The 27,117-nt window shown below is 33.4% G+C and overlaps 3 protein-coding genes across 4 annotated transcripts; 1 reads left to right on the top strand and 2 right to left on the bottom strand.

Annotated features, from left to right (window-relative positions):
- Nucleotides 1-3: 3 nt before the first annotated feature.
- LOC133311969 (beta-carotene isomerase D27, chloroplastic-like) lies at nt 4-4,286 on the bottom strand. Of its 2 annotated transcripts, none has more exons than XM_061513106.1 (8): nt 3,921-4,286; nt 3,709-3,848; nt 3,148-3,240; nt 2,257-2,318; nt 1,872-1,978; nt 1,007-1,118; nt 716-758; nt 4-258 (listed from the first exon to the last, which is right to left on the bottom strand). In XM_061513106.1, exons 1-8 carry the CDS (start codon nt 4,138-4,140, stop codon nt 61-63), a joined length of 975 nt encoding a protein of 324 aa, XP_061369090.1. In that variant the 5' UTR covers nt 4,141-4,286; the 3' UTR covers nt 4-60. The 2 variants fall into 2 exon arrangements, with proteins under 2 accessions (XP_061369090.1, XP_061369092.1); XM_061513108.1 differs by having other exon boundaries at nt 122-258; nt 1,026-1,118; nt 3,921-4,283.
- Nucleotides 4,287-7,130: 2,844 nt separating this feature from the next.
- LOC133311952 (histone H2A variant 1-like) lies at nt 7,131-8,185 on the bottom strand. Its single transcript, XM_061513081.1, has 2 exons — nt 8,069-8,185; nt 7,131-7,436 (listed from the first exon to the last, which is right to left on the bottom strand). The coding sequence occupies exons 1-2, from the start codon at nt 8,183-8,185 to the stop codon at nt 7,140-7,142; spliced, it is 414 nt and encodes a 137-aa protein (XP_061369065.1). The 3' UTR covers nt 7,131-7,139.
- A 7,693-nt stretch (nt 8,186-15,878) lies between these two features.
- On the top strand, nt 15,879-17,187 carry LOC133311977 (uncharacterized). Its single transcript, XM_061513118.1, has 3 exons — nt 15,879-16,307; nt 16,392-16,584; nt 16,665-17,187. The coding sequence occupies exons 1-3, from the start codon at nt 15,879-15,881 to the stop codon at nt 17,096-17,098; spliced, it is 1,056 nt and encodes a 351-aa protein (XP_061369102.1). The 3' UTR covers nt 17,099-17,187.
- Nucleotides 17,188-27,117: the final 9,930 nt, after the last annotated feature.

Here is a 27,117-nt window from a genome sequence, read left to right as displayed (position 1 = left end):
ACATTGGAAATACTTGCCTTCTATCATATAAAACATTTGGCCTGTTGGCCACTTCTGCTTTTACATATTTGAAAGCCTAAGAGAAAAAACTTTCAAACTACTAAAATGATGGAAATCCACTTGCAAATGATTGGTTCGAAGTGCGTTGGAGCACTTCATTGTTTTGTTAATGAGAGAAACTATGGCTGATGTGTTTGAGCTTTGGCAGGATACACAATGTGGGAGACACTCTTGTTCCATCCTTGCTGACCTGAAAGCCTACAACAAATCCTAAGTCAAACCACTTCTCCTCAAAAAAAGGAAACTAATTGGTTTTGCAATCTGAAATAAAGGACAATGATGATGTCATTCCCAATCCAATCCTTACTACATAGTAAAGAACTTTTCCAAAGTATCACTCTCCTCCAGTTTGAATAAGTTGCTGAATCCCATAGGTAATTCCCAGCCTCAAAAAAATTGAAAATAAGCAGTTTGTCAAATTTGTTTGACTTTTCAATTCAGAATTCAATCTTCTTTTTGGAGAAGGGGAGGGAGAGTTATTCATTTAGGTTGTTTTCACTAATAAATATTGATTTCAAATCAAAATTTGGCTAGTGTATGACAATATTCATTTAGGTTGTTGTCACTAATCAATATTGATTCAACAAAGTATATTCCTGTCACCATTAGTGGTTAGTATAGAATGATGTTCTAAAATCACTTCTTCCATCCATACCCTCTGCATTAACTGAGGCAGTTCGTTCCTTGCTTTGCCTTGCCTGCATGATAGATGAACATACAATGTTAGTTATATTCTACTTTCTGGAATATGTTATAGTCTTTTACTTATGCAGTTATGCCACTTTTGAAGTATCATAAATCAATCTGACACTTGGAAGACCTAATTAAAATCTGATAGTTGTTGAAAAGATCTGGAGGTGTAATGATCTGGAGGATTTTTTTCTTCATTTTGTAGTTTGCTAGTTGTTGAAAAGATAAAATTGGCATGTAAATAAATGTAAGCAACCTTGCAATAAAGTAATTACATAGTTTATAGCATGGTTGCTTCAAAGCTGGATCATCATTTGATGCTGGAGGATCCTGCCCAAATATCATCTCACAACTCATGTCATCAAAATCTGTAATCCAAAAGATAAATAAAATAATCAGATTGGATATATCAATTATTGGGAGATATTGATATTCTATTTAATCATATTCATAGGAAGGTCCTCTACATTTCAGCAAGTAAACAACATTCAGAAATGGCTCATGTAATGCTTTAGGTCAACATAACCTAATTTAATGGTTGTTTCATGAAAATCAAGATGTCATTCAAGGAAATGACACTATCTATTAACCTATGGTTATTATTTAGGTGTAATTTCTTTACCAAAAGCTTGCAATGCATATTTCATATATCTGTACTCTGGTTTTCTCAAGCCTCAACACAGCTTGGATGGGTCTATTTGCAATTTTGCACCTGAGTGGTATATGCATATGGGGTCCTCCATTCACATGATGAGGCTTACCACCACAATCTAGTGGATGCTTGTAGAGGTCCATGATACTCTTTCAAGTACAAAAATTCTTTCTTTTGTTCATATTTTTTGGTGGGCTTACTAAAAAAAGATAATCTTAGATAGACTTTTTAGCACCATCGACCTTTTCCATTTAAGTTTAGTTTTTTGGAGTAAAACAAATGACATTTTGCCATTATAATATCAAATAGAAGTTCATGTCATATTAATTAAACAAGTACTCTCAAATTGGGTTTCCATTATAATATCAAATAGAAGTTCTGCAGCAACAAACTGGTTGAAATAAATTGGTGCCTGAAAAAGTAGGAACATGGAAATGTGCTCATGCAAATAGTTGCTGAGGATACTTACTGGGGACCATGTTGAGTGGCATACCCAGAGAGTCCTTTATAAATGATTGAGATGGCATTTTGCAGAGATTAATACACATCCCTGCACAATTTGTCTCCTCTAAAAATCTGAACATAATGTTATCATAACAAATTCAAAAGAAGGAAAGAGAGATGTTAGGTTACTTGGGTGAAATGATTATATAATAATCATGATTATGGCATTGACAATAAACTTGATGGTAATCATGATAAACATGATGGGATAGAGAATGGAATGTGGGAGAAGCATAATCATAGTATCAGATTGTGCGTGGCCAGAATGTGTCTTAGGTGGGTGAATTGGGGTCCATTTTCTGTTAAAGATGTAAAGCATAAATGAAATAAATAAAAAAAATTAAACTGACCTGCATTTTCTGATGTAGACTACATTTTTTTCTCTTCTCCCGTTGACCTCCGATTCTCTTACCTTTTCATGGTGAAGTTAATGAGGTTAATCCTTTTGAATTCATTTTTAAAATCATAGGTTGGAAAGTAAAATGATGCCACCATACATGGGTTAATTAGATTATTTATTTGTAAAGCGCAACTTTATGTACTTTTTAACAATTTTTAAATAAATCTTTATAACTTAAAAAATAATACACAATACTTAGTAGTTAATATCCATTTTGAATTGTCTTAACAAGGATTCAACATGATGATTTTGATCAACAATTCTGCTAATGAAATTGAAATGGGGCACGATGTAAGGATGACATTGTACGCTAATTGTAGAGACTAGTTAGTGTGTGGGGAGGGGGGGGATGACTGACAATGTTCCAAACTAATCCTATTTACAACTAATCTACTAACATGCAAGTATCTTTCTCATCACTTTTCTGTTATATGGGGTCAGAAATCTTTTGCATTTTTATAAATTTTGTGTCTCTCATGATCATTAGTGTAGGGACAAGACCGGCGTTGAAGTTTGCTAATATAATTTCTGACTTGCAAGTTACAGTAACCATTTTCAGTTTTCTAATCATTTTCAATAATGATTTGTTTTTGTCAACATGAGACTTAAGTGGACTCCATTTAGTCACTAGACTCATCAGTTATCACCAACAAGCATATCGTAAATTTTAGTCTTATAACTAGTGGAAGGCATAGTTTATCCGATTTACTTTGAGCTTCCCTTGTGAGGGTCTATGAATGTTGTTTCTTTTAGTTTACAACGAAAAATACCATCCAAGTAATTTAGCAAATCATGAACAATACAAACTATTCAACTACAGAATACAGTCTCAGTTGTATACCTCGGAGGGCCCAACTAACCAAGCAAAGAACAAAGTGGTGAAAGCAGCAAAAATTTCCCTTGTGAATTTAGATGGTGGTAGCAGTGTCCTTATCTGCCATTTGTCATACATAACAACATATTCATTGATGAAAATTACAATGCTAAAGCATTAAAAGTAAAACTAAAGCCAAAAAAACAGAAAGTTGAACAAGGCATACAAACCTTATTCCCAGGAAATAACACAGACCTAATTAAATAAAATAAAATAAAATAAAAAGCAATTCTTACATTAACTTTAAGAATTTTCTTTCCATTCATCATGGGACTAAACAGTAACTCAGGAAAATAGCTTATTGAGTTGTTTAAACTTTAATAGAGTGGAAATGGAGTGAGTGATCCTAAAAGTCCTTAAATTTCTGATTTCTTTAATGGAAGAAGGAAAACAATATGTTAGGTTTTTTCTATAATTCTATAATGCCAAATAAATGGAAGAGGGAAGTAGTGGTCAAAACAGACACAAGACACGAGATAAAGCAAAAGAAGAAGATCAAATCAAAATACTAATGAGTAATGAACTCACCAATGAAAGTATTGGCTTTGGGAAGGCTCTATCAAGAGCTTGAATGACAACCTCTGGCTGGTGAATAGGATTGAATTTCTGTTTTGCCATAGTAGCTGCCTCAACCAGGCTTTCATATCCACTCTTTTTGTTACTAAGTCCTGCAAAGGTTTCAAAATATAGAACTTCTCCTTGACATGAATTATACAACAAAGGGACAAAAGGGTAGGAACCTGTAGTTGCTTGAACGCTTTTAGATAGATAGTTTATGGCTAAGCGGTCAAACCAGTTATCTTTGTAGGCATTAGCTTTTCTTGTTTCTTCTCTAATGTCATTTGAAAACCCTCTGAGCACTGCAACCACAGAAGGATGTTCTGGTCTATGTTTGATAAGCTTCCACTGAGCTGAAGTTGGTGTTGAAATCCTGTTCTGTGAGAAAAAATTTGATTCCATTTGTGAGTTTTATGTGAGAGACAAATAGGGAATGGTTGTTGTTTTAAAAGCAAGTGGGGAAGAGATAAGAGAGGCATATATAAGAACAAAAGAGTGTATGAATAGCATATTCACACAAAGTTCATGCTCCAGATTCTAGTCTTAGGTGGTTGGTTTGGATATTAGATGCCTTCTTTTGTTGGCTTACTAGAGGAATCATTTCCTATATTAGAACAAGCCAGCACTACGAATTAGTGATAGTACATAATACTACTCATTATACATTTCATAAATGTGATTATATCTAATGTTTTTTAATTCTGACATAATGAGATACTCCAATGTATAAATCTTTAATTGTCGGAAAATATATTGCATGTATCGATATGAAAAGAAAATATTCGATAGCCATGATTTCATGGATTTTTTATTTTTTTATTTTTATATTCTACGGATACATCATAACTTTTGGAAATAATAGAATAGAAAAAATAAAAAATGTAGATTGATCTTTCCTTTTTAATTTAAATGTCTAATATTTATGATGTTTGTATTCATTCGACGTAAGAATTATGTATAATCAATACCTCTTTTTTTTTTTTTTTTGGTAACATAATCAATACCTCTTTATTTGTCACAAAGTATGACTTTATTTCAAAAATCAAAATTCATATAATGATGAGGTGAGTTACAACTAATTGGCTCCAGAAAAAAAAAAAAAAAAAAACAGTTAATTGATACCGAGATACAAAAGGTTCGCTAATTTAAAGCATTAATTAAAATTATTGCTATCATCTTATCCTAAATCACAAAAATGTCGTATCCAAAAAATAAAAAATCACAAGAATGTCATGGTTTGTCTGGTTCAAATCAAACGGCTGGTCCAAGCTTCTTCGTCACAAAAATTGATGCGGAATTTTCAATGATAACGTTCCAACGCAAAAAATGTATATATATTATTAAATATTTCGAAAAAGTGTTTATCATTTTAAATGAAATAACTTTGTGTCATTTTTAATAAAATTATGTTATTTTGATGTGTTTTTGCATTCTCTCTCTTCCACTTTTTTTTTTCTAATTTTATAAAAAAATTATCAAAAACACACCAAAATGACGTAGTTTCATTAAAAATGATACAAAATTATGTCATTTAAAATAATAAATATTTAACCCTGTTTGTTTTATAGCTTATAGTGTTAAGTTAAATAAATCTAAATATTTTTAGTGTTATATATATATATATATATATATATGTATATATATATATATATTTAAATACATAATTAAAAGAGTGTTACAATTCAACTATTTTATTATTAAACCTAGGATTCTTAATATTGTTATATGCTCTATCATTATATAATTATAGTTCTAGGCACATTGATATCGTTTGGAATTTTATCATGATCAAATATTTATTTTAACGATTTTTTAAACAATTGTACCTATATACTCAATATATGTAAGCTCTACTTTTTAAATACTAACGATATTCATAAAATATACATGTATATACAAAATGTCAATTTGACCCCAATCAAAATTTAAAATCTTAAATCCCTCTATTTATCAGTTGAAGCACAACAGATTTACAATTGAGATTTGAGTGATTTTTAGAATTTTTTTCATCTTAACTTTTTTATTATTATTCAAATGTGAGTGAAATCCCATTAGTTAGAAATGGAATAAGTGAAAATTAAATAAGGGATCGAGCCTCGGGTCATCCGATATTATTGATAAATTATTAATGTAATGTGATAGAGCATTTAAGGCCAATGATGAAAATCTTGTCATTATTTAGAGATTATTTTTCTATTAAAATTGATGTGACATATTTGCTATATTAATGATAGAAGATTATATTCCTTATTAGAATTGATATGATATAATTATTTAATTAATGGAAAGAGTTAATTAATATTGTATTGATTTCCTTCTTAATTATAAATGAGAGCGTGGTTAAAAAAGACATGCATGCTTGAAAGAGTATGAACAAACATCTTGTGTGTGAGAATTAAAAATCCGGTGAATATAATAGTCATTGGAGAATTCAATTAGATGGGAAACATTGAAAGGATATATAAGATTCACTCCGATTTTGGTATGAATATGTGCGTTGTACACTTGTACTCACATAAATTATGCGCTAATTTGTCATTATGCAATATTTTCAACAGAAAGATAACCAAGTGATTTTTTTGAGTGGAAATAAATTTTATATCATTAAGTTTTAATAACCGAAATAGATTTATTTCCAACATTTTTTTACTTTGGATTAATTAATATAGGAGATTGTTATTACTTCAAAATTAATAGAAAAAAGTTTAAGAATTTGTTTTAGATTATATAAATCTCTTTAAAAAAATTTCCAATAGCTTTAAAAGTACCCCAAAATGCAAAATAAAATTTAAAGTTATGCACACCAGGGGCCGAAACATGGGAAATTTTTACAATACTATAGATGCACCCATTTTTCTATACATCCCTCCAATCAAAATCAAACACCAAATATCAATACTGACATGTAATAAAGAAAAGTGAGGTCTTAAATACATGTGTTAAATTTTGAATAAAAGTAGTATGTATTACTGATGTATTAAAAATGAGCTCCGGAACATAGCATGGCAAGAAGAACATGGGAAATTTTTGAGCATTTGGCACGATTCCGTGCCAAGAACATAATTAAGTTTTGATATTGCCTAGTCCAATGTCAGTGATAGCTAAATATAGCATTTGTATTGTAAAGGTTAAAAAAGAAAAACAAGCCAATATCAGTGACATAAATGGCTGTAAAAACAACAAAGTCACATATTGTAGCTAAAACAAAGCATTGTTAAGGATCCAACAGCATTACAATTCTAAGAGTAGGACAGACGAGTTGAAACAAATCAAGAGATCACATAAGAATATGACCCTATACATACTAACATCTGAATACCAAAGAAAAGATAAAGAAAGCCTACACTACTGCCACTGTGATCAAGACATGATAAAAAAAAAGAGAGAGCAAAAGGGGTCATTCATTCTTTGGAAGTTTTGTTGATCAAGGACTTGTGAATGTGAGGGATGACACCACCACCTGCAATGGTCCCTTTGATCAAGGTGTCCAACTCTTCATCCCCCCTAATAGCGAGTTGCAAATGCCTTGGTGTGATCCTTTTCACCTTGAGATCTTTGCTTGCATTTCCAGCCAATTCCAGAACCTCTGCAGTTAGATACTCCATAATGGACGCCAAGTAAACAGCAGCAGTTGCCCCAACACGCCCATTAGCTTGAATCCTTTGTTTCAACTGCCTGTGAATCCGACCCACAGGAAACTACAACCAAACACATGCAAAACATTAAAAAACATGCAACTAAGGATTCCAACAATCCTAAAAACATAAAATCAAATTTATATCATACAAATCTGAACAATTACTAACAATGACAGAGTTAGAAAATTTGTGAGAGGAGATAGAAGAAACAAAATTCACCCCATCTCGGACAATGTAACACACGATAATAGATCAATACGTAATCAGATTTTAAAAAAATCCTAAAATTTTCTTCAGAAATAATAAATAGAAAAAACTCAAAAACTGAAGGGTGTAAACTTATGCTCCGTTATCTTTCTCTTAAATTTGAATGGGTCTAAAATAAAGATTTATATAAATTTGAGAGGGTAATTGCCCCTATGGTCCTCCCTGGTTCCACCACTTATTACTAATAGAGAATCCAAAACAAAACCAAAACAAAAAAATCTTGCTTTATAGTTAAGATTGGAATTTGGTATAAGGAACCAATGTTTTTCCTCTCAAATGAAGAAGGGACAACACAAATTACATCCAACAATTAACAAACATATATATGGTTAGATCTGGTTCCGCTAATCAGGTATTAATTTGAACACTATCCTAATCAAAGAACAATAACCAACACGAAAGAGAGGACAGGGAAGAAGGGTTACCTGGATCCCAGCACGGGATGAACGAGACACAGGCCTTTTCTTATTATCCTTGTCTTTGTCCTTGTTCGCTTTCGTGGTTTTTCCAGCCACAAGCCCCTTCCCTCCTTTTCCCGCCATTGCTTACCTACAGGAACAGAACACAATTGAATTGACGAAGCAGAAGTAATGATTAAAACCAAAAAAACATGTTGGTTGGAAAGATAGAACAAACTCGGCGACATAAAGGAGAGAGGAAGAGTTACCCAAAAAGCAAAAGTGAAAGAATCAGAAGAAGCGGAGCGAAGGAGAAGGATGAAATAGTAGATGTGGATGAGGATGTAATTATATGTGGAATCCCTTTTGAAATTCTATTTCTTAAAAACAATGGGCGCGCGTGGGAATTTGCATTTCAAATGTTTTCAATTTCTGATTTGGGCCTTCCCCAAACACCACCGTCGTCCTATTCAGTAACTCAAAGTAGGCCCATCAACGGAAATGGCCCCAAATGCAGGATATGTTGTTTTATGAATATTATAAAGGAGGTAAATGAATCGGGTAAAATTAAACTTTAGCTTAAATACGTCAGATTTCTATAAAATATTTCAAGCCTAACTTGGTTTATTAGCTAGATACAAGCTAAATTCCGTGCTTGATCTTTTTTCCTTTTTTTTTGGTAAGTTGTTTGATCTTGTTTTTAAAAAATACAAAATACAATAGTCTATCAACCCTTCAAAAATAGTATATCGCATTCTATATATCATAGGTTATGATTACTTTGTACAATAGCTGAAATCACAATCATACACTTTGTACAATAGCTGAAATTATAATTCAAAATATTGGTAATTTAATTACGTTACAGAAAATAAAAAACAATCAATTGAATTGAATTGTATTGATTTTTTAATATAAAATTAAATTTTAATTTAATTTAAAGTAAAATAAAATTTTATAAATGTACGCACACATATACATGCAGATGTGCTCACGCGTAGACACACACATAAATATATATATATATATATATAATAGTTTAAAATAATTTTTTACAGTATCTATATTTATTTAAATTATTTATCATGTTTAAAAATCAAATTTCATTTTCACTCTTACATTAAATATATATTACATAATTGACACTTAATTTATATTGACATTTAAAAGACAAATTTATATTTAAGAATGTTTTGTGAAATTATTTTAATTCGCATTTATTATATTTTATAGAATTAATTTAAATTTACATTTATTATATTTTAAGGAAAATAAATTTATATATTTAAAAAATTTAATCATTTATATTTGTATTCTTTATTAAAAATATAAATCAAACCTCGGCTTAAAGGTCAGACCTTTTAAAATAGGCATGTGGTTTAATTTTTAAAGAGACCTTTTAATAAGCCCCAAGTTGTATTATTAAAAGGGCTAAACTTCACCAATAGTAGTAAGTGGGTCAAATACCGTGTTTCAACCTAAAATCTTAAAGCATAGGATTTATAGGTCATTTCACTTATATATACTTCACTTAGCTCATTATCAACTAATGTGGGACCCCACCACACTTGAATATCCCAACAATCTCACATTCAAGTGTGAAACCAATGTTATTAAACTCGGACCGGTCATCAACCCGGTCGGGGTATCGAGTCAGTGAATCACTGGTTCAACCGCATGAACCGGATATGTATATAAATTTATATTTTATACTCAATTATATAATAAATATTTTAAATGGTGCAAGTGAACCAGAACCAATTGTAGCCTAGTGTCAAATACTATGATTTATATCTTCACAACAAAGGTAAATGGTGCATATTAACCGACAAACAAATGTAGTTCAATGATAAATAATTAGTTATCTCTTTCTAACTAATTATTACATATTGGGTACAATAACTCTTTTCCTGATTCCTTGTTACTGGTAGAGGTAACAATATGGGTTGAACCCGACGGGTCAACCAGCCAAAACGGAGCGGGTTGGGTTACATATTTCAACCCACCAACCCGCGCCGTTGGGTTGTGAGTCAAAACGGGTTGGCAGCGGATCGGGGCTGGTTGGCCCGCCGGGTCTGATTTTATTTTTATTTTTTACTATTAAGTAGTGTTTTATTTGTTCTTAAGCTTTTGTGATATTCAATTTTTTGTTATCTTAGTACTCTCTAAAAAAAATATAGAAGAAAAACTTTATTTATGACAAAGGTAATTTATGTATGGAGATAAAAATAAGTTTGTAAAGAATATCCGACTAAATATTAGCATACATTTAGACTTAAGATTGAAAAAGAATAAGGAGAACGTGATATGACAAAGGTAACGATTGGATAATCTATCAATGCACAAGGTTTATAGACAAAACCTCATTAATAGGAATTACAAGAGGAAAAGTCACATTAATAACAAGTACTTTTTAATAATTCATTTTTTATTTTTTTGTATTTTTGTTTTCTTAGATCGTTATTAAAAAAAACTTTTAATGTTATATTTTTTAAAAAAAAAAATTAAAGATATGATTATTGGATTGTTAGGAGAATACAAAATAGTAAGAAAAAATTATTTGAATTAAGTTTTTTTTAAAGATTAACGACAAATCTTTATTGAATTTATTAAATAAAAATACAAAATTTTCTATTTTGAAAACATAAAAAAGTATTGCTAGATTTTTAAGTAATTAAAATTTTATTAATTAATTCAATTAAAAATTAAATTTTTTTGTAAAATCTAATGAAGAAAATATTAAATGCAATGTGTCAATACAAATTTTGGTTTCACCCCCTAACTAAATTTTATCATATTTTTATCATTTTGATAATCTATCAGACTATCACCGTCCCAACTATTGAATTTGAGAACACGGCTTTCCCTTACATATTCCAGTAACGCACGCTATTTGTGTACATCTTCTCATATATATCTCAATAGTTTTCATGTTGATTCCACCAATATTTTTGTATACATTCATTAGAATTTTACCATTATTCCACATGTAAGAATTTGAGGAAATATTTGATTTATACTAAGCATATTTTTACTTACAAAGCACATGCATGACTATTATGTTGATTACCATATGAAGAGGACCATTGCCCTCAAAAAATGATTAAAAGTAAAGTACAAAATATATTGATGAATCATGTTAGACAAACAACCTTAAACTTTGAACAACACTAATCAGAGTTACTTAGTATAATACCCTATGACCCCTCCAATAACTAGTTATCTTGAGGTACCTGGCTAGTAGTCTAGCTCATAATTAACTTTGAGTTATTGAGTAACACAATACCTCTATCTATATGGTCAACCAACCCACCCACATAATATAATAAATAGGTAATGGTTGGATAGGCTATTAGTTCACATAATTATAATTGAAACCCTATCAATAGTAATCAGTAATCACGAGAAGAAAAAGTCACATTAATAGCAATTATATTTTAATAATATTTTTTATTAAAAATATTTGCATATTTTTTATTCTTGGGACGCCGTTAAAGAACTTTTAATATGCTATATTTAAAAAAAGAAATAAAGACATGTTTGTTGGATTATTAAAACTAGAAGAATACAAAATAGTAAGACATTTTTTAAAAAAAAAAATTGGGACAAATGTTTGTCCTTTTAAAAGATTTGAAATTATGTCATTTTAAATGAGAGAAAAATATAAATTTTTATTTTTTATTTAAAATTTAAATTAAAAAAATCCACTTTCTTCACCATGATTTTCATTGTTTTTGTCTTTCTCTCACTTAAAATGATATAACTCTATGTTCTTTAAAAAGACAAATATCAAACCCAAATTTTTTTATTAAAGATTAATGATAAATTTTATAGAATTTATTAAATAACAAGAACAATATTTGCTACATTGATAACACAAAAATATATTATTAGATTCTTTAGAAAATTAAAATTTTATTAATTTGATCATTAAAAATTAAAGTTTCACGTTGATTCCACCAATGCTTTTGTATACATACATTATAATTTCATCACTATTTCAAATGTAAGAAATGTGAGGAAATATATATGATTTGTATTAAGCATACTTTTACTCACAGGGTATATGAATGATTAATTGCGTTGATGACCATACGAAGAGGACCACTGCCCTTAAAAAATGATTACAAGAAAAGTAAAAAAATATAGATACGAAGAGGACCACTGCCCTTAAACTTTGAACATGGCTAATATGAGTAACTTAGTACAATACCCCCACAACCCCGACGCGTATAATAGCTAGTTCTCGTGAGATACCTAGCTAGTAGCCTAGCTCATTGCTTTGAGTTATTGAGTAACATAACCACCTCCCTAAGTGGTCAACCAACTCACCCACGTAATATAAATAGGTGACGATTGGATAACATTTTAATACACATCGGTTAAAATCAAAACCCTATTAACAAGAAGGAAAAAATTATGAGAGTAAATACCAATTCTGGTCCTCAGCAAATTTTACGATGTTCGCTTTAGTTCCTAGCAAATAAAAAAGGCTCATCGTGGTCCCTAAGAAATTCAAAATGGACCCATTTAGTTGAAATTATGGTCCCTCATAAATTCAAAAAAGATCCATATTAGTCTCTAAAAGGTCTAAAATGGGTCCATTTTGAATTTTGTAGGGACCACGATGGGCTTTTTTATTTGCTAGGGACTAAAGCGGACATCGTGAAATTTGCTAAGGACCAAAAAGAGTATTTACTCAAATTAATATTTATGTTACATTGAGATTATTTTTTTCTTCTTCACATCTTTCCATGATTGTACAGATTATTTTTTAATTTTTTTTAAGTGGTGGATCTCATCACTATATATCTATAACATAAGATTTTTTTTCTTATATTACACGAGAATAGGTAAGCCTTAATAAGAATCACGGGAAGAAAAAGTCACATTAATAGTAATAATATTTTCATTAGAAATATTTGCATAATGTTTATTCTTAGGATGCCATGAGAGTGTTTGGTAGATGGTTTTATTTGAGATTCATGAAAATGTGAAGGTGGCAATCGTATTAGCCTATGTTTGATATGCTCTTTGTGAAATTTTTTTCAAAAATTTGATTTTTTTGGGATTTTTATTTGTGTGCCAAATGTGATTGAAAATACCATCTAAGAATTGGATTCTCAAGTGATAGGAAAGAATTTCAACTATTTTTGGACCAAAATGCCCCTCCTCTCTCTCTTCTGTCTGCTTGCTTCGTTAGTTGGTCTTTCTTCTCAGGCGACCTGATAGAGTGGTTGCGGGAGAATTTTTTACATAGCACAACTTGCCCTTTTTCTCTTGCCAAATGATTCTTTAACCAATTAATCTCATCTCCTATCATAGCTTTATTGCAGTACTTACGTATTATAACAGTTTTAGATGAATTTTGAGATGATATATCTTGGGACAATGGTGTTGAATCAAGTTCAGTGGATGACATCTCGGTGAAAATAAATATGCATAAACATAAATCAAGTATATAAATACATCAACAAACAATAAATCAAGTACATGAAGACTTAAACAATCACCAATTGGTATCAAAGTAGACTCAAATTCAATAGCAAGCTTGTCACTAATTGGTATCAAGTTATCAACGCAGACTCAGATTCAATAGCAAGTTATCACCAATCGGTACTGATTGAAAGCATGGATTTCTTATGATAGCAAAAGTAATGTTTTCTCAGATTCATTAACTTTCAGACTTGGATTCATTAACATGGTGCAAGAAAATATAACTTGCAGACTCATATTCATTACGAGATTAAACATATATATCATATTTAGTAAATTAAAAGAGACTGAAAGAGGGACAATTTGAACGATCACGAGTCCCAACCAACAATAGATTCAACCTCTAACTGGGACAACCAACAACCGATTCAACCTCTAGCAGTGACGGCGACAGTCGCTCCAGCAATGGCAACAACCATGCGAACGGTTCTGGGACTGGCTTATGGGGCACAATGAGAGTGATAGTTGAAGTTAAGAGCTTAGGATTTTAGGGTCTTCTTTTTTGACATAAACAAAATGATTTTTTTTTTTATAAAACAACTTGACTTGTCGGGTTTCATATGATCCATCGAGTCACTAAGATTTGGCCGAGTCAACCGATCGAAAACGATTTAAGAGTATAGCGGATCCAAGAGCACTGAATTATTAAAACCTTAGTCGACCCGACTTAAAATCCTAGATGAAACAAAAAAAATTACATTATAAGATGAAGGGTTTGTTTTTTTTTAAAGTTATTTTATCTAATGTTCATCAAAACGATATCGTTTTGGGCGGAAATTATGGTGTTTTTATAATTTTAATTTATTTCAGGGTTATAATAGTTTTTATCATTCTAATTTTTTAATTTTTCAACCCCAAAATGACGTCGTTTTGACGAACATTAGACAAAGTTGTCAAAGTAACATTAGATACTTTTTTCCTAAAATGAAACATAAACTCTTGTTATTTTCTTCTATTTTTAATTAATTTAATCTAGGGCTTTATTAGTCTTATGTCACCTTAGATAATATCTTTCTCCTACTTATTTAAAAAAATAATGAGCCTTATTTATTTTTAATGGAACCCATTACATGTTTATTTGTATGGCCGGATACATCTTCTCTCACATAAAACTAATAAATCTCTTTAATATACTGAATAAATATACCTAGAGTAACGTCAGGAAAATTCCTTCGACCGCTCCCCTCGCTGTTTTCCAACATTTTAAAAGTTCACCCTCTCGCTACCATCACATTTTCCGTGAAACTGCACAAAGCTTCATCAACACGAAATTGACATTGAACCAAACCGAAGATTACTGACATAGGGGCAATTTAGTCATTCCGTAAACCCCAACCACCGTTCAGAAGAGGGATGCCTCATATGACAAAACTACCCTTGAGCTTATTAACCCTCCTGGACATCATTTTTGTCCTTATGAAACTGTTGCTTTTGCACGAGACCAGGGGTATTATTTGTCACGTCAGAGTCACGCGCCACGGCACTGTCTCACCCAAAAAGAGCAAGTCCCAACCCATGCCACCATCGTGAATGACTTCGTCGTTCGCAAATTAGGAGGACATTCTCGGTATTCAGTACCCTCATAGCATGACGTCACCGCGCACTCTAAACCGCCACGTAGGACTTACTCGTGGCATTTTCTCTCTTCTCTCTTCGTTGCCTTTATATATAGTCCAACGCCTTCTCATTTTGTTCCTTATCCTCTCTCCGCCCGCCGCTGCGCTTGTAAACAAACAAGCAAGCAAGCAAGCAACCTTCTCCTTTCAATCTCCCCTCGTCGCCGGCGCCAGAATCGTCGGAAAATTCAACCGCGTGCCGGAGTTTATGGATGCTCCTGCCGTCGCTGTTGATCTTGATTTCCTAGGGAACAACCTGACTTTATGGAACTCTAATCGTATCTGGTAGAAACCCTAAGCAAAAGCGACGTTACTTAGAAGAGTTTTCAAGTTATTCCATGCTTAGTCTCGCAAACCTGACTCAAATTATCTCTATAAAATAAACAGAGAAAATAAAACAAAAGAAGACTCGTTCTCTCTCCGGTTTCAGCGTCTACAGTTTTGCCAAAATTGCATTTATTATTTTATTATTTTTTCGTCTTTTATCTTTCTCATTTTGCTTAATTTTTTTGTTCCAACTTTGAAGTCAACTACTGCAAAGTTTTCCGTCATTTGAATTTTGAAATTGAGAAAACCGGTTCTGCTTCCGCAGAATTTCAGAGATTTAATTAGCTTAATTTTCAACATTGTTCTATGTTCTGAAAACTCGAGTTTCGGAAATGAACGAGACCTAGAGTTGAGAGACTTTGCGATTCAGTTCTGGAGCGATCATCATCATCGCGGTGATGCCTTTCACGATGAAGATTCAACCAATCGATTCTCACGTCGCTGCAGAGGGGACTAGGCATGAGCCGGTCAAGCCAGTTCTCAAGTCGCGCTTAAATTTAAAGCGGCTTTTCGAGCGCCAGTTCTCCGGCGTTCTCAGGAATTCAGCGGCGGACAAGATCGCCGGGGAGGAGCAGCATTTCGGCAAGGACGGCTCGAACAAAGGCTCCATTGATCTCGAACCGAGCTCGGTGTGTCTAGCGAAAATGGTGCAGAATTTCATGGAAGAGAATCACGAGAAGCACTCAGTTTCCGTCAGGAGTGGACGTAACCGCTGCAACTTCTTCAACGGGAACTGCGACGATAGTTCAGACGCCGAATCACACGCGCTTGGTGGTTTCGGCGAGTCCACCTATTCTTCCTCCGGTGAAGCTTCCGAAATCCTTAAGGTAATTACACTGCGTTTTGAGCGTGTAGTTTTTTTTTTTTTTTTCGCCACAAGATAATAAAAGTTTTCTTACGATTTTGGACAGGGTTTGGTGGCATGTGCGAGTGTTTGTGAAAGGAATTTGCTAGCGGACACAACTAAGATCGTTGATAATAACAAAACGATGTGCAAGCGCAAAGAAGATTGCAGAAAGATCGTTACCGAGGGTTTGTTGGCTCTCGGATACGATGCTTCACTCTGCAAATCTCGCTGGGAAAAAACCCCTTTCTCTCCAGCTGGTACTTTCTCTCTCTCTATAAATATAAAATTATTATATATTTATTTCTTTATTGATAAGTTTTATTTTTATTATTTTTAGGAGACTATGAATACATTGATGTGATAATCGGAAAGGAGAGGGTGATAGTGGACGTTGACTTCAGATCAGAATTCGAGATTGCTCGATCGACCAAGACGTACAAGGCGATCCTCCAAACCCTTCCGTGCGTATTCGTTGGCAAGTGTGATCGGCTGCAGAGTATCGTGGCCATCGCATCGGAGGCAGCGAAGCTGAGTCTGGAGAAGAAGGGCATGCACGTTCCGCCGTGGAGAAAAGTCGAATTCGTTAGAGCAAAATGGCTCTCCCCTTACACGCGAACCACATCGCGTGGTGGTGCTGACGACGAGTTTGAACCGATCCGTGACGAGTTGGGTGAGTCAAAATGGAAGCCACCGGAGCTCAAGCCCAAAATCTCACAGTCTGGGGTTAAGGTCGTTACTGGTTTGGCAGCTGAATTGCTTGAAAACCCATGAAATTTTGAACTCTTTTTTTCTTTTTTTCCGGCTTTTTATTTGATGTAAAATTTTTAATTCTCTAGAAAGAATGAGGATTCAAAGCTTGTAAAACTGTAACAGTCATCCTATCCCCTTCTACTTTTTATTGCAAGGGATGGGTTTTACTAATATGAATAAAATAAAGTTAGAAATATATTGTTGCTTATTCGCAATAATATTGTAGTAAGATGATTCTATTCGTATTTGTTATTTATAGGTTGTTTGCTTGACTTGAATTATCTATTACTTCTGTGTTTGGACAATTTGTTTAATTCAGTGCATCGGGGGAGGGGGGGGATTCGGGGAAGATAGATAATTTGTAAATTACTCTATGCGTGAAGCTCGATTCTTATTCTTTTCTTCAATAGGAAGAAATAGACGTTGATAACTCGTATAGATAGATAGATGCCTTCAAACACACTAAAAAAATTAAGAGTATTTCGTAACGCAATCTTAGATCATCCAACTATATAAGCAAAAACATATTTATTTACAAAAATACTTGTGTTGTTGTGTCACAGGTTGCTTCTATTTTATTTTTTATTGTTTTGGAAGATACACAGGTTGCTTCTATTCTGTTCTCGCACTATTTATCATCACCATCATACTCCGCAAACATCGTGAACAGCGATGGCGTCAACCTTATGCATTTTCTTCCCGGGAATAATGCTGGTGTGGTTGCTTGGTTGCACAGAAAATGTTGTCGATCTCTGGAAACTAGTGTTTGCATCCTTGAATTCTGTACTGCACCTTTTTACTTTTCTTTACCCGTTTCTTCAGTTTTAAACAGAACTCTTTGCTGATGCAAACCTTATTTTGTCGTTTTCCCCGCATCGTACTAAATCCTGCTGATCCACATAGTGCCTTGGAAATTGCACCCTCCTTTCCATTTATTTTATGAGTTAATGGCTTCTGAACATTTTTTTCTTCTATACAAATAATAAATATGTGGGTACGTGGGTTTCACTTAAATTTTTTTTTTCTCTTTTCAATTAGCTAAAAATTTTAGAAGAAGAAATTGTTCTAATATAACATGAGTAATTTTTAAGTTTTATTTTAAGATTTTATTAATCTCATGTTAAAAGAGATAAGTTATCTCATATTATAGAGATAAGTTTGTGGACTTCATCACTTGATCGAAAAAGTATGTAAGAAAGAAAACTTATCTCATGTAATATGAGAATAATTTTTTACTTTATTTTAACGCATCAATTTATTGACTTTTTTACCCGTAGAGTATAATTGCTTTTCAAAATTATTTTTTAGAATAGTGTAACTTTAAGGTGAACAACTTGGTTGAATTAGTTTTTTTTTTTTTACACAAAGCTATGGTTACGAATTGTGAATTATAGTATAATTGTTTAACACTAATATTTTTTAAGTCAAATTCTTCATATTTAATTGATTGAAAGTATTTTATTTAATTTTTTATTAATTACAATATAATTGTTTAACTTTGGTTGAATTATAATTTTTTAATATAGAATTTGCGAATAAAATTGATGGCTTATGTTTTATTTTGTTTTAAAATTTGAGCATCAGGGATACGACTAACTTTTTTTTTAAGAAAATAATTTAATGGAACCCAAGCACACTTCCATAAATGTGAATGTGCTGTTTTTTCCTTCTATTTTTTGGGATATTGAATCAATTCACAAAGTAAAAAGAGGATGCAGTGTGAGGAAGAAGTTAACTTACCCTATAATTTAGTTCTTGTTTAAATACTGTTTTTAAAAATAATTTTTTGGTTTCCAGAAAAAAAAAAAAACACGTTTGATAATGCCAATTTTATAAAATTGAAATTGAAATATTAATTTTTTATTTTTGTGTTTAGAATCAAATTTAGAGAACATGTTTATTTTGTGTTTTGACTTTAATTTTCAAAACAAAAAAACAAAAAATATTTTTTTTACATAATATTATACAAAACAGTTTTAAGAAGAAGAAAAAAATCAGAACACATTCAAATACAACGAATGTGTGAAAGTCATCGGCGCTGTCTCTTTTTTGAATTCAATGCAACCGTTATCAATTTTCTTATCGTTCTCAAGAGTTGTAAGATGGAGATGGATACTCTCATATTTTGCTTAATATGATAATATCACGTGATATATTTTTAACCATATAAAAATGAATTAACAGTGATGATTTTGAGCCTGTTTGGATCCTCTTATTTTTAAGCTAAAAGTTACTTATAAGCTAAAGTTAAAAAAAAAAAAAAGTTAATAAAAGAAGCTAAAAGCTGTTTGATAATTGCATAAAAAATTTAGCTTAAAAATTACTTAAAAACACATGTTTCAAGAAAATTATTTCTCTCTCTATCTTTATAACTCTTCATTTAAAAAAAAAAAGCACACAATTCAAGAAAAATAGATAAGATCTTAAAAAAAGCTCCTCCTTGGAGCTTTTAGATTTCAGCTTTTTTCTTCATTATAAAAAAAGAGTTTTTCATTATAAGAGCTTTTTTCAAAACCTGTTTGGCCTAGCTTATGCTTATAAGTAGCTTCTAGCTTAAAAAAGAGAGGATTCAAGGCACTTTATAATTACTTATTCTAATATATATTTTTATCATCATTGATCTATATTTTTATGATTCTGATTCCCCGTATGATATGGTCACATGACATGGTCATGTTAATTAAAACATGAGAATATCCATTCATATTGCAAAAGGCTTTAATATTTCTATAGTGAATGGAGATAAGTTATCTATGTTCACTCTCAAAATGACGTCGTTTTGCGTTGAAAGATTAAAATATTATAATAAGAAAGATAACTATAACTTTGAAATAAATTATAATTATAAAAATATCTCGATTTCCGCCTCAAAATGACATCGTTTTAAACTTAAAATAAATAACTTATTTACATTGACCGCCGACATTGTAGAATAGAAACTAATACAAATACACAATATCTCAGATTTTCGCATGTGGGTGAATGTCAAAGCTGTTGTACTTTTTTGAAATTGAACAATTGATCTATTGGCGAGAGATGCTCATGCAACACAATGGTGAAACAGATGACTGGGAAGGAATGGATTGGAATTTGGAAGAAAATGTTGATCAAAGTGCACCTGCGGAGGAAGAGGATGTGAATTATGGTGGGATTAAAATGTGGACAGAGGAAGATGGTAGAACTCATTTTGGTTGTACTAGAAAAGCAAGAACAAGAATGCTGAAGGTTTGGGAAAAAGCTCTCATTGTAAAACTACTTGGAAGGAATACAGGAGTGGCTTTCATGAAAAAGAAGATTGAAATACTATGGGCTAGAGCTGGAAAGATTAACGTTACAGATGTAGGTAATGGATTCTATGTGGTGCAATTTAGCAACAAAGATGATCTTCTTTTTGCTCTAAATGGTGGTCCTTGGATTATTTTAGGCCATTATTTATCACTCCGACGTTGGGAGCCAGCTTTTAGACCAAATGCTGCAAGTGTGATGAAGATTGCAGCTTGGGTGCGATTACCGGGTATCCCACTGGAGTATTATGATGAAGCCTTTTTCCGCCGTATTGGTAACTGGCTAGGTAAAATGTTGAAGATCGATAAGACAACTAATGAGCATGTAAGAGGACAGTTTGCTCGAATTTGCGTGGAACTGGATCTTGCTCAGCCTTTGAAGGGTGAATATGTGTTGGACGGAGCAACTAAACAGATAGAATATGAAGGTTTAGGCCTTATTTGTTTCCATTGTGGGCGCTATGGACATAGTAAAGATTGTTGTCCTGAGATACCAGTTGAAGGAAAGGATAATCAGCAAAATCAAGACGGGAAAAAAGATGAGGCTGAGTTTCAGAAAAATGGATTAGGTCCTTGGATGGTGGTGCAACGTCAACGTCGATCAAAAATTCAAACTCCAATGGCGGACAACAGGAAGCAGGAACCGGTTCGAAGGGAATCAAGGCGTAATCAAGGGAGTAATCAAGGGAGTAATCAAGGGAATCAATAATCAAGGGAATAATCAAGGGAGTAATCAAGGGAATAATCAATGGAGTAATCAAGGGAGTAATCAACCGCAATCAAATCAGCCGGTTATGATTGATAATCAATCAAATTCCCGTTACGCTGCTTTAATGGGCTCTAATGAAGATGATATTACTCATGATATCCCAGCGACTAATCCGGATGCTGTTATAAATGACGTCAATATGGTGGGCCCTCCTGTTAATATTGATATTAGTACATCTCAAGGGTCCAAACACAGAAACCCTAGAAGCCGTCCTAATGTTGAATTACAGGAACACCCCAACCGATTTACGTTAAGTGGGATTACGACAGGTCATGAAAAAGAAAATCAAATAAATGGGAAGATAGTTGACAGAGGTACCTCAAACAATAATACAACGAACTTGAGGAGGCAAGTTGCGATTCATAATAGTAAGGACATTGGAGGTAAAAGCGGTGGAGATTCCATGGTGGCTAGGAGTACTGTTGCTGATTATAACAAAGATTGTTATCAAATGGAGGTGGATAAGGATGGTCAAAATATCAACGGCTTAGATCATGGCTTGTCCCAACCAAAAGCGCCTGATCCAAGTAGAGATAAAGGAAAGCATATCCCAATAAACCATAAGCTCAATATTGAGGTGGAGATGATTTCAGAATCTGAAACTCAGTGCAATGACAATGGGATGGCAGTGGACCCACAATCCTGCCAAATTACCATTGATTAATGTCTTTAGTTACATGGAATTGCCGCGGGGCGGCTAAAAAGTGCTTCAAATCAACGTTTCAAATGATGGTTCGAAGGCATAAGATTGAGGTGGCAGCTATTCTTGAACCTCGAGTAAGTGGTTCAAAAGCAAAACAGATAATAAAAAAGCTGGGTTTTAATAATTCAATAGTGGAGGATGCTCATGGATTTACGGGAGGTCTTTGGTTACTATGGAATAATGATAGGTGTCAGGTTCAAGCATTAAAACAGACCCATCAATTTATTCATGTTCGTGTTACATTGGCAGATCATCAAGCTTTTCTTTATACTGTTATCTATGCAAGTCCTAGAGAAGAAATTCGGAAGAGACTTTGGGATGATTTACTTCAGTTATCAGAAGATATCTCGGTTCCTTGGTTAATTGCAGGTGATTTTAATGAAATTGCCTTTCCAAGTGAGAAACGTGGTGGTGCTCCAGTTGATACTAGCAGATGTAATAAATTTGCTTCTCTTCTAACTGATATAAAGATGATTGATCTTGAAGGAATAGGTTCTAAATTTACATGGCGAGGACCAAGATTTCTTCATTTAGATAGAGTCTTTAAACGTTTAGATCGAGCTTGTAGCAATGCTGAATGGAGGTTGATGTTTCATGAAGGCCAGGTTCGAGTGCTTCCTCGTATTAACAGTGACCATAATCCTATCCTTATTACCTTAGAGCCAAGCAAAGTTGATGGGGTGGAACGCCCTTTCCGTTTTCATTCTTTTTGGTTGGATCATCAATTTTTTAACAATTTCATCAAGGAAAACTGGCGTCAGGATCAAAGAACAGTTGATAGTCTTCGTGATTTCACTCCTCTTATTAAGCAGTGGAATAAAGATGTGTTTGGTAATATCCATCATAAGAAGAACAGGTTGATTGGTAGGCTTGAAGGTATCCAGAGGGCAATTTCTGAGCAGAATAAAAGCCATTTGGAAAAGATTGAAGGCAAGATAAGGGGTGAACTTGAACAAGTTTTAGAACAGGAGGAACTTTTGTGGTTTGAAAAGTCTCGTGCTACTTGGATAGCTCAAGGAGATAGGAATACAAAGTACTATCATACGAAAACAATTGTTAGACGTAGAAGGAGCAAGATCTTGGAGTTGAAAGATGATGCTGGAAACTTGATTAGAGAAGATCACAACATTGCACGGGTAATAAATGCTTACTTCTCTAAACTATTTTCTGAAGAAAACCATGATCGTCCTTGGGTCCAGACTCTTTGGCCAAAGGTGGACGATGAGACTGCTGTTAACTTAGGTGCTCCAATTTCAAAAGATGAAGTCAGACGAGCTTTCTTTTCTATGAAAGATTCGAAAGCTCCAGGGGAGGATGGCTATACCGCGGCATTCTACAAAAAGAACTGGGAATTTATTGGTGAACAGATTTGGAGAGATATCAAGTATTATGCAGAAAACCCTTCCAGCATTGAGGAAGTCAACGGTACTCTGATCACTTTGATCCCCAAAGTTCCTAAGCCAATGTATGTTTCTCAATTCAGGCCTATTTCTTTGTGTAATGTCATTTATAAGGGTATGAGCAAGATCATTGTGGATAGGCTTAAGCTTACAATGGAGAATTTAGTTTCTCCTTACCAAGCTAGCTTCGTGCCAAATCGTCAGCTTCAGGATAATATTATAGTAGCAAAGGAGCTGGTTCATTCTATGGGGAGAGTAAAAGGAAAGAAAGGTACAATGGCAATCAAACTGGACCTTGAAAAAGCTTATGATAAACTCAGTTGGAGTTTTATCTATAAAGTGCTTATTGAAGTTCAGTTTCCTGATTGGATGATTGGTGTTATAATGGCTTCTATAACTTCTAATCGTTCGAGGGTCTTGATAAATGGTGTGGCTTCGGATTGCATAGTTCCTCAGAGAGGAATTCGTCAAGGGGATCCAATATCTCCTTATATTTTTGTGTTGTGTGTTGAGAAGCTTTCCCACTTGATCGCTGAAAAAGTGACTATGGGTTCGTGGAAGCCTATTAGAGTCTGCAGAAGAGGGCCGAGTGTATCCCACCTTTTATTTGCAGATGATATCATTCTCTTTGCGGAAGCAGATACGGGGCAAAGTGTTAGTGCAAATAAATCTTTGATTTATTTTTCCCCGAATACTGATACTCAAGTTGCTACAAGGATTGTCAACAGAATGGGCTTTAAGCGCACTTCTAGTATTGGCAGATATTTAGGCTCTATTGTTAAACAAGGGAGATATATTAAAGCAGACTATGGAGCTATCAAGGATAGGATACGTTCAAAACTGGATGGTTGGAAAAGCCATTGCCTTTCTTTTGCTGGTCGAGTTACTTTGGTGAAATCGGTCATTGCTGCAATCCCTTCTTTCCATATGCAGAATGGTCTTTTACCAGTAACGTTTTGTGATGAAATTGAGCAGATACAAAGGGCTTTCATTTGGGGAGATCAGGATAGCAGAAGGCGGGCTCATTTAGTAGCTTGGGATCAAATGTATAAACCCAAAGATAGAGGTGGTTTGGGAATAATTAACCTTCGACTCCAAAATGAAGCTTATATTCATAAACTGGCGTGGAAGGTGTTAACTAAGAAAGATGATTTATGGGTTAAGATTTTAGTAGCCAAGTATGGTAGAGGTCAAGACTTAAGGAGAGGTATAAAGGCAAAATCATATGACTCTAAACTTTGGCGTGATCTTGCTAAATGTTGGAGTAATTTCCTTGCTGGTCTTAGATGGGAAATAGCAGATGGTTCTGAAGTAAAGCTTTGGACTGATAACTGGTTGGGATGGGAGGAAAATTTGCAACAGTTGTCGAGCAATCAGGTGCCGTGGGAGGAGAGTCAGAAATCAATTGCAGATTACATGGTGGATGATGGTTTCCGTCTTGAAGTTGTTCATCAATTTCTGGAGTCAGATTTGGCTGATGCAGTAACAAATCATCTCAGGCTTATTCCAAGGAATGGGGAGGATAGATTAGTTTGGATCAATAATCATCACTCAACTTCTTTGGTTAAGGTCGCTTACTGTAATCTTATGAACTTCCCAGCAGATGTTCACACTAGCTTATGGAAAAAAGTTTGGTCGTGGAATGGACCAGAACGAGTGAAAGTGTTTATGTGGATGACTTTGCTTGCTAAACTTTCAGTGCGCAGCAGAACCAGTAAGTGGAGCGGAGGTTCAAATGTCTGTCCCAATTGTCCAAATCATGAGGAAACTATTATTCATGTTCTTCGTGATTGTAGACATGCTAGGAAAATTTGGCAATCTTGGTTTACAGGTTCGATACCCAATTCCTTTATGAATTCGAATTTGCAGGATTGGTTGACTTTAAATATCGATAACATGTGGTCCTTCAATAAAGTGAAGGACTGGAGGGATATTTTCTTTACTACTTGTTGGTTTTTGTGGAAGTGGAGAAATTTAGAGATCCATGAAGATCATTTCTGTCATGATGAGCAATCACAGGCTTCAATTTGGATGTTTGTCCAACAGATTCTGCAAGCCCGAATTTATCAGCGCCGTGGTGATTCCAACGATAGCGTTTGGACAGCCCCCAAGCAAGGGTGGGTTAAGTTGAATTGTGATGGAGCTTCTTCTAGTGGCATGAAAAAAGCTAGTTGTGGTGGTATATTAAGAGATCACAATGGATCCTTTTTGGGAAGCTTCTATTGTAATTTAGGTTCCTGCAATTCTCTTGATGCAGAATTATGGGGATTACTGAAAGGTTTGGAACTGCTTTGGGGAACAGGATTAAAAAGAATAGAGCTAGAATGTGATTCTAGCCAAGCCATCCAGATGTTAAAGGAGCAGCATGAAGATCCTAGGGACTCTCAAGTCACTAGCAGATTGAGATTATGGTTAAAAGCAGATTGGACTATTCATCTTGTTCATACCAAGAGAGAAAACAACAAATGTGCTCATTGGTTAGCTAAAGCTGGGCAGACTAATAATCTCCATTTCAAGATTTTTAAAGATCCTCCTCCTCAGTTGATGGAACTTATAGTTGCTGATGCTAGAAATATGTCTAGCTTGTTAGTTTCTGATTTGTAATTTCTTTCTGTTTCTGGGGCTTAGCCCCTCTTTATTTACAAAAAAAAAAAAGTGATATAAAGTAAACCATGAGATATTATGACTGTGAGAGATAAAAACTAATAGGGTTAACGAATTAAATTTTTAAGATAATTGACCCTTATATAAATTGAGGTGGTATAGGCTTTGAAAAAGTAATTATCTTGCAAAAAGAACTTATTTGTAAATTATGCCAGAATATTTACTACAAATGGGTGAATTCTCGTATTCAAAGATTAACTGTGTTAAAATGAACTTCCCCGATTCTTCACTTCCTACCTCCTAGCAATATTTGGAAGTGTATGGACGAATGCACACCATGCTGCATTATTTTAATAAAATCTTTAATTTTTGCATTATTCTAATAAAAACTTTTCCTTTTACATCAAAAGGATTAAAAGGCTAAGGTTTCACCAAATGGTGGTAGCTCAGTTGGCGCATGGGAGCTAAGGAGGTGGGGAGCATGTGTTCGAATCTCTCCAGTACCACCTTTGGAAGGGGTTTCAAGTATTAATCCTGGACCCGAATCGGATTAGTTGCAAAGCAATGAACCGATCAGAATATTTCAAAAAAAAAAAAAGCGAAGGTTTCAGGATGACTTGAAATTGTCGCTTGATCATACTTTTACTAATATTGCATGGATTTGATTACTGGATAAACTATTTACCAGCGTTGGTGAAGCCATGCAATGTGTTGAAGTAGCAAACAATTAATAGAATTCATTGGTTATGGATTATTTTCTATGGCACTGTCATGGCATTTGTCATTTAACATGACACAATAAACTTTCTTACACACAATATTTTGTGGGGTCCACATTTTTTGAAGAAAAAAAAAATTATAGCACGCAAGACGAATCCCTATAACATTACACAATCACTTTTCTAACAACATAACTCTTATAAAACCCATATATATATATATATATATATATATATATATATATATATATATATATGAGCTTATCATTTCTCAAGCTGCTTGAGATAATTTTATGTCCGGCAACTAAATCATAACCATTCAAAGATGGATCAATGATGATAAAAGAAGAGAGAGAAAAAGAGAATCATAACCATTCAAAGGTGAATCAAATAATATAAGAAAATAAATAAATAAAACGACATAATTTTAGAATGGCCGGAGATAAATTTATCTCAAGTTGTCGGAGAAATATTTTTCCATATATATATATATATATATATATATGCGTAAACAAAGATGGACCGTGCATTAAAAAAAGAGAGCTCGTATCTAAATTTCGT

This window comes from Gastrolobium bilobum, unplaced genomic scaffold (genome assembly GCF_033153095.1).
Source record: "Gastrolobium bilobum isolate Gb01-03AN ecotype WA unplaced genomic scaffold, APGP_CSIRO_Gbil_v1 utg3226, whole genome shotgun sequence".
Taxonomy (NCBI): domain Eukaryota; kingdom Viridiplantae; phylum Streptophyta; class Magnoliopsida; order Fabales; family Fabaceae; genus Gastrolobium; species Gastrolobium bilobum.
Note: the sequence above shows the minus strand (reverse complement) of the source record. Positions and strands in the feature narration are given on the sequence as shown.

Coding starts and splice junctions, on each gene's coding strand:
- LOC133311969 (XM_061513106.1), bottom strand. CDS start 4,140: ATGGAATCAAATTTTTTCTCACAGAACAGGATTTCAACACCAACTTCA. Junction 3,849..3,920: donor AAGCGTTCAAGCAACTACAG/GTTCCTACCCTT, acceptor AAACCTTTGCAG/GACTTAGTAACAAAAAGAGT. Junction 2,319..3,147: donor GGTTAGTTGGGCCCTCCGAG/GTATACAACTGA, acceptor CACCATGAAAAG/GTAAGAGAATCGGAGGTCAA.
- LOC133311952 (XM_061513081.1), bottom strand. CDS start 8,185: ATGGCGGGAAAAGGAGGGAAGGGGCTTGTGGCTGGAAAAACCACGAAA. Junction 7,437..8,068: donor CATCCCGTGCTGGGATCCAG/GTAACCCTTCTT, acceptor GTTTGGTTGTAG/TTTCCTGTGGGTCGGATTCA.
- LOC133311977 (XM_061513118.1), top strand. CDS start 15,879: ATGCCTTTCACGATGAAGATTCAACCAATCGATTCTCACGTCGCTGCA. Junction 16,308..16,391: donor AAGCTTCCGAAATCCTTAAG/GTAATTACACTG, acceptor GATTTTGGACAG/GGTTTGGTGGCATGTGCGAG. Junction 16,585..16,664: donor AACCCCTTTCTCTCCAGCTG/GTACTTTCTCTC, acceptor TATTATTTTTAG/GAGACTATGAATACATTGAT.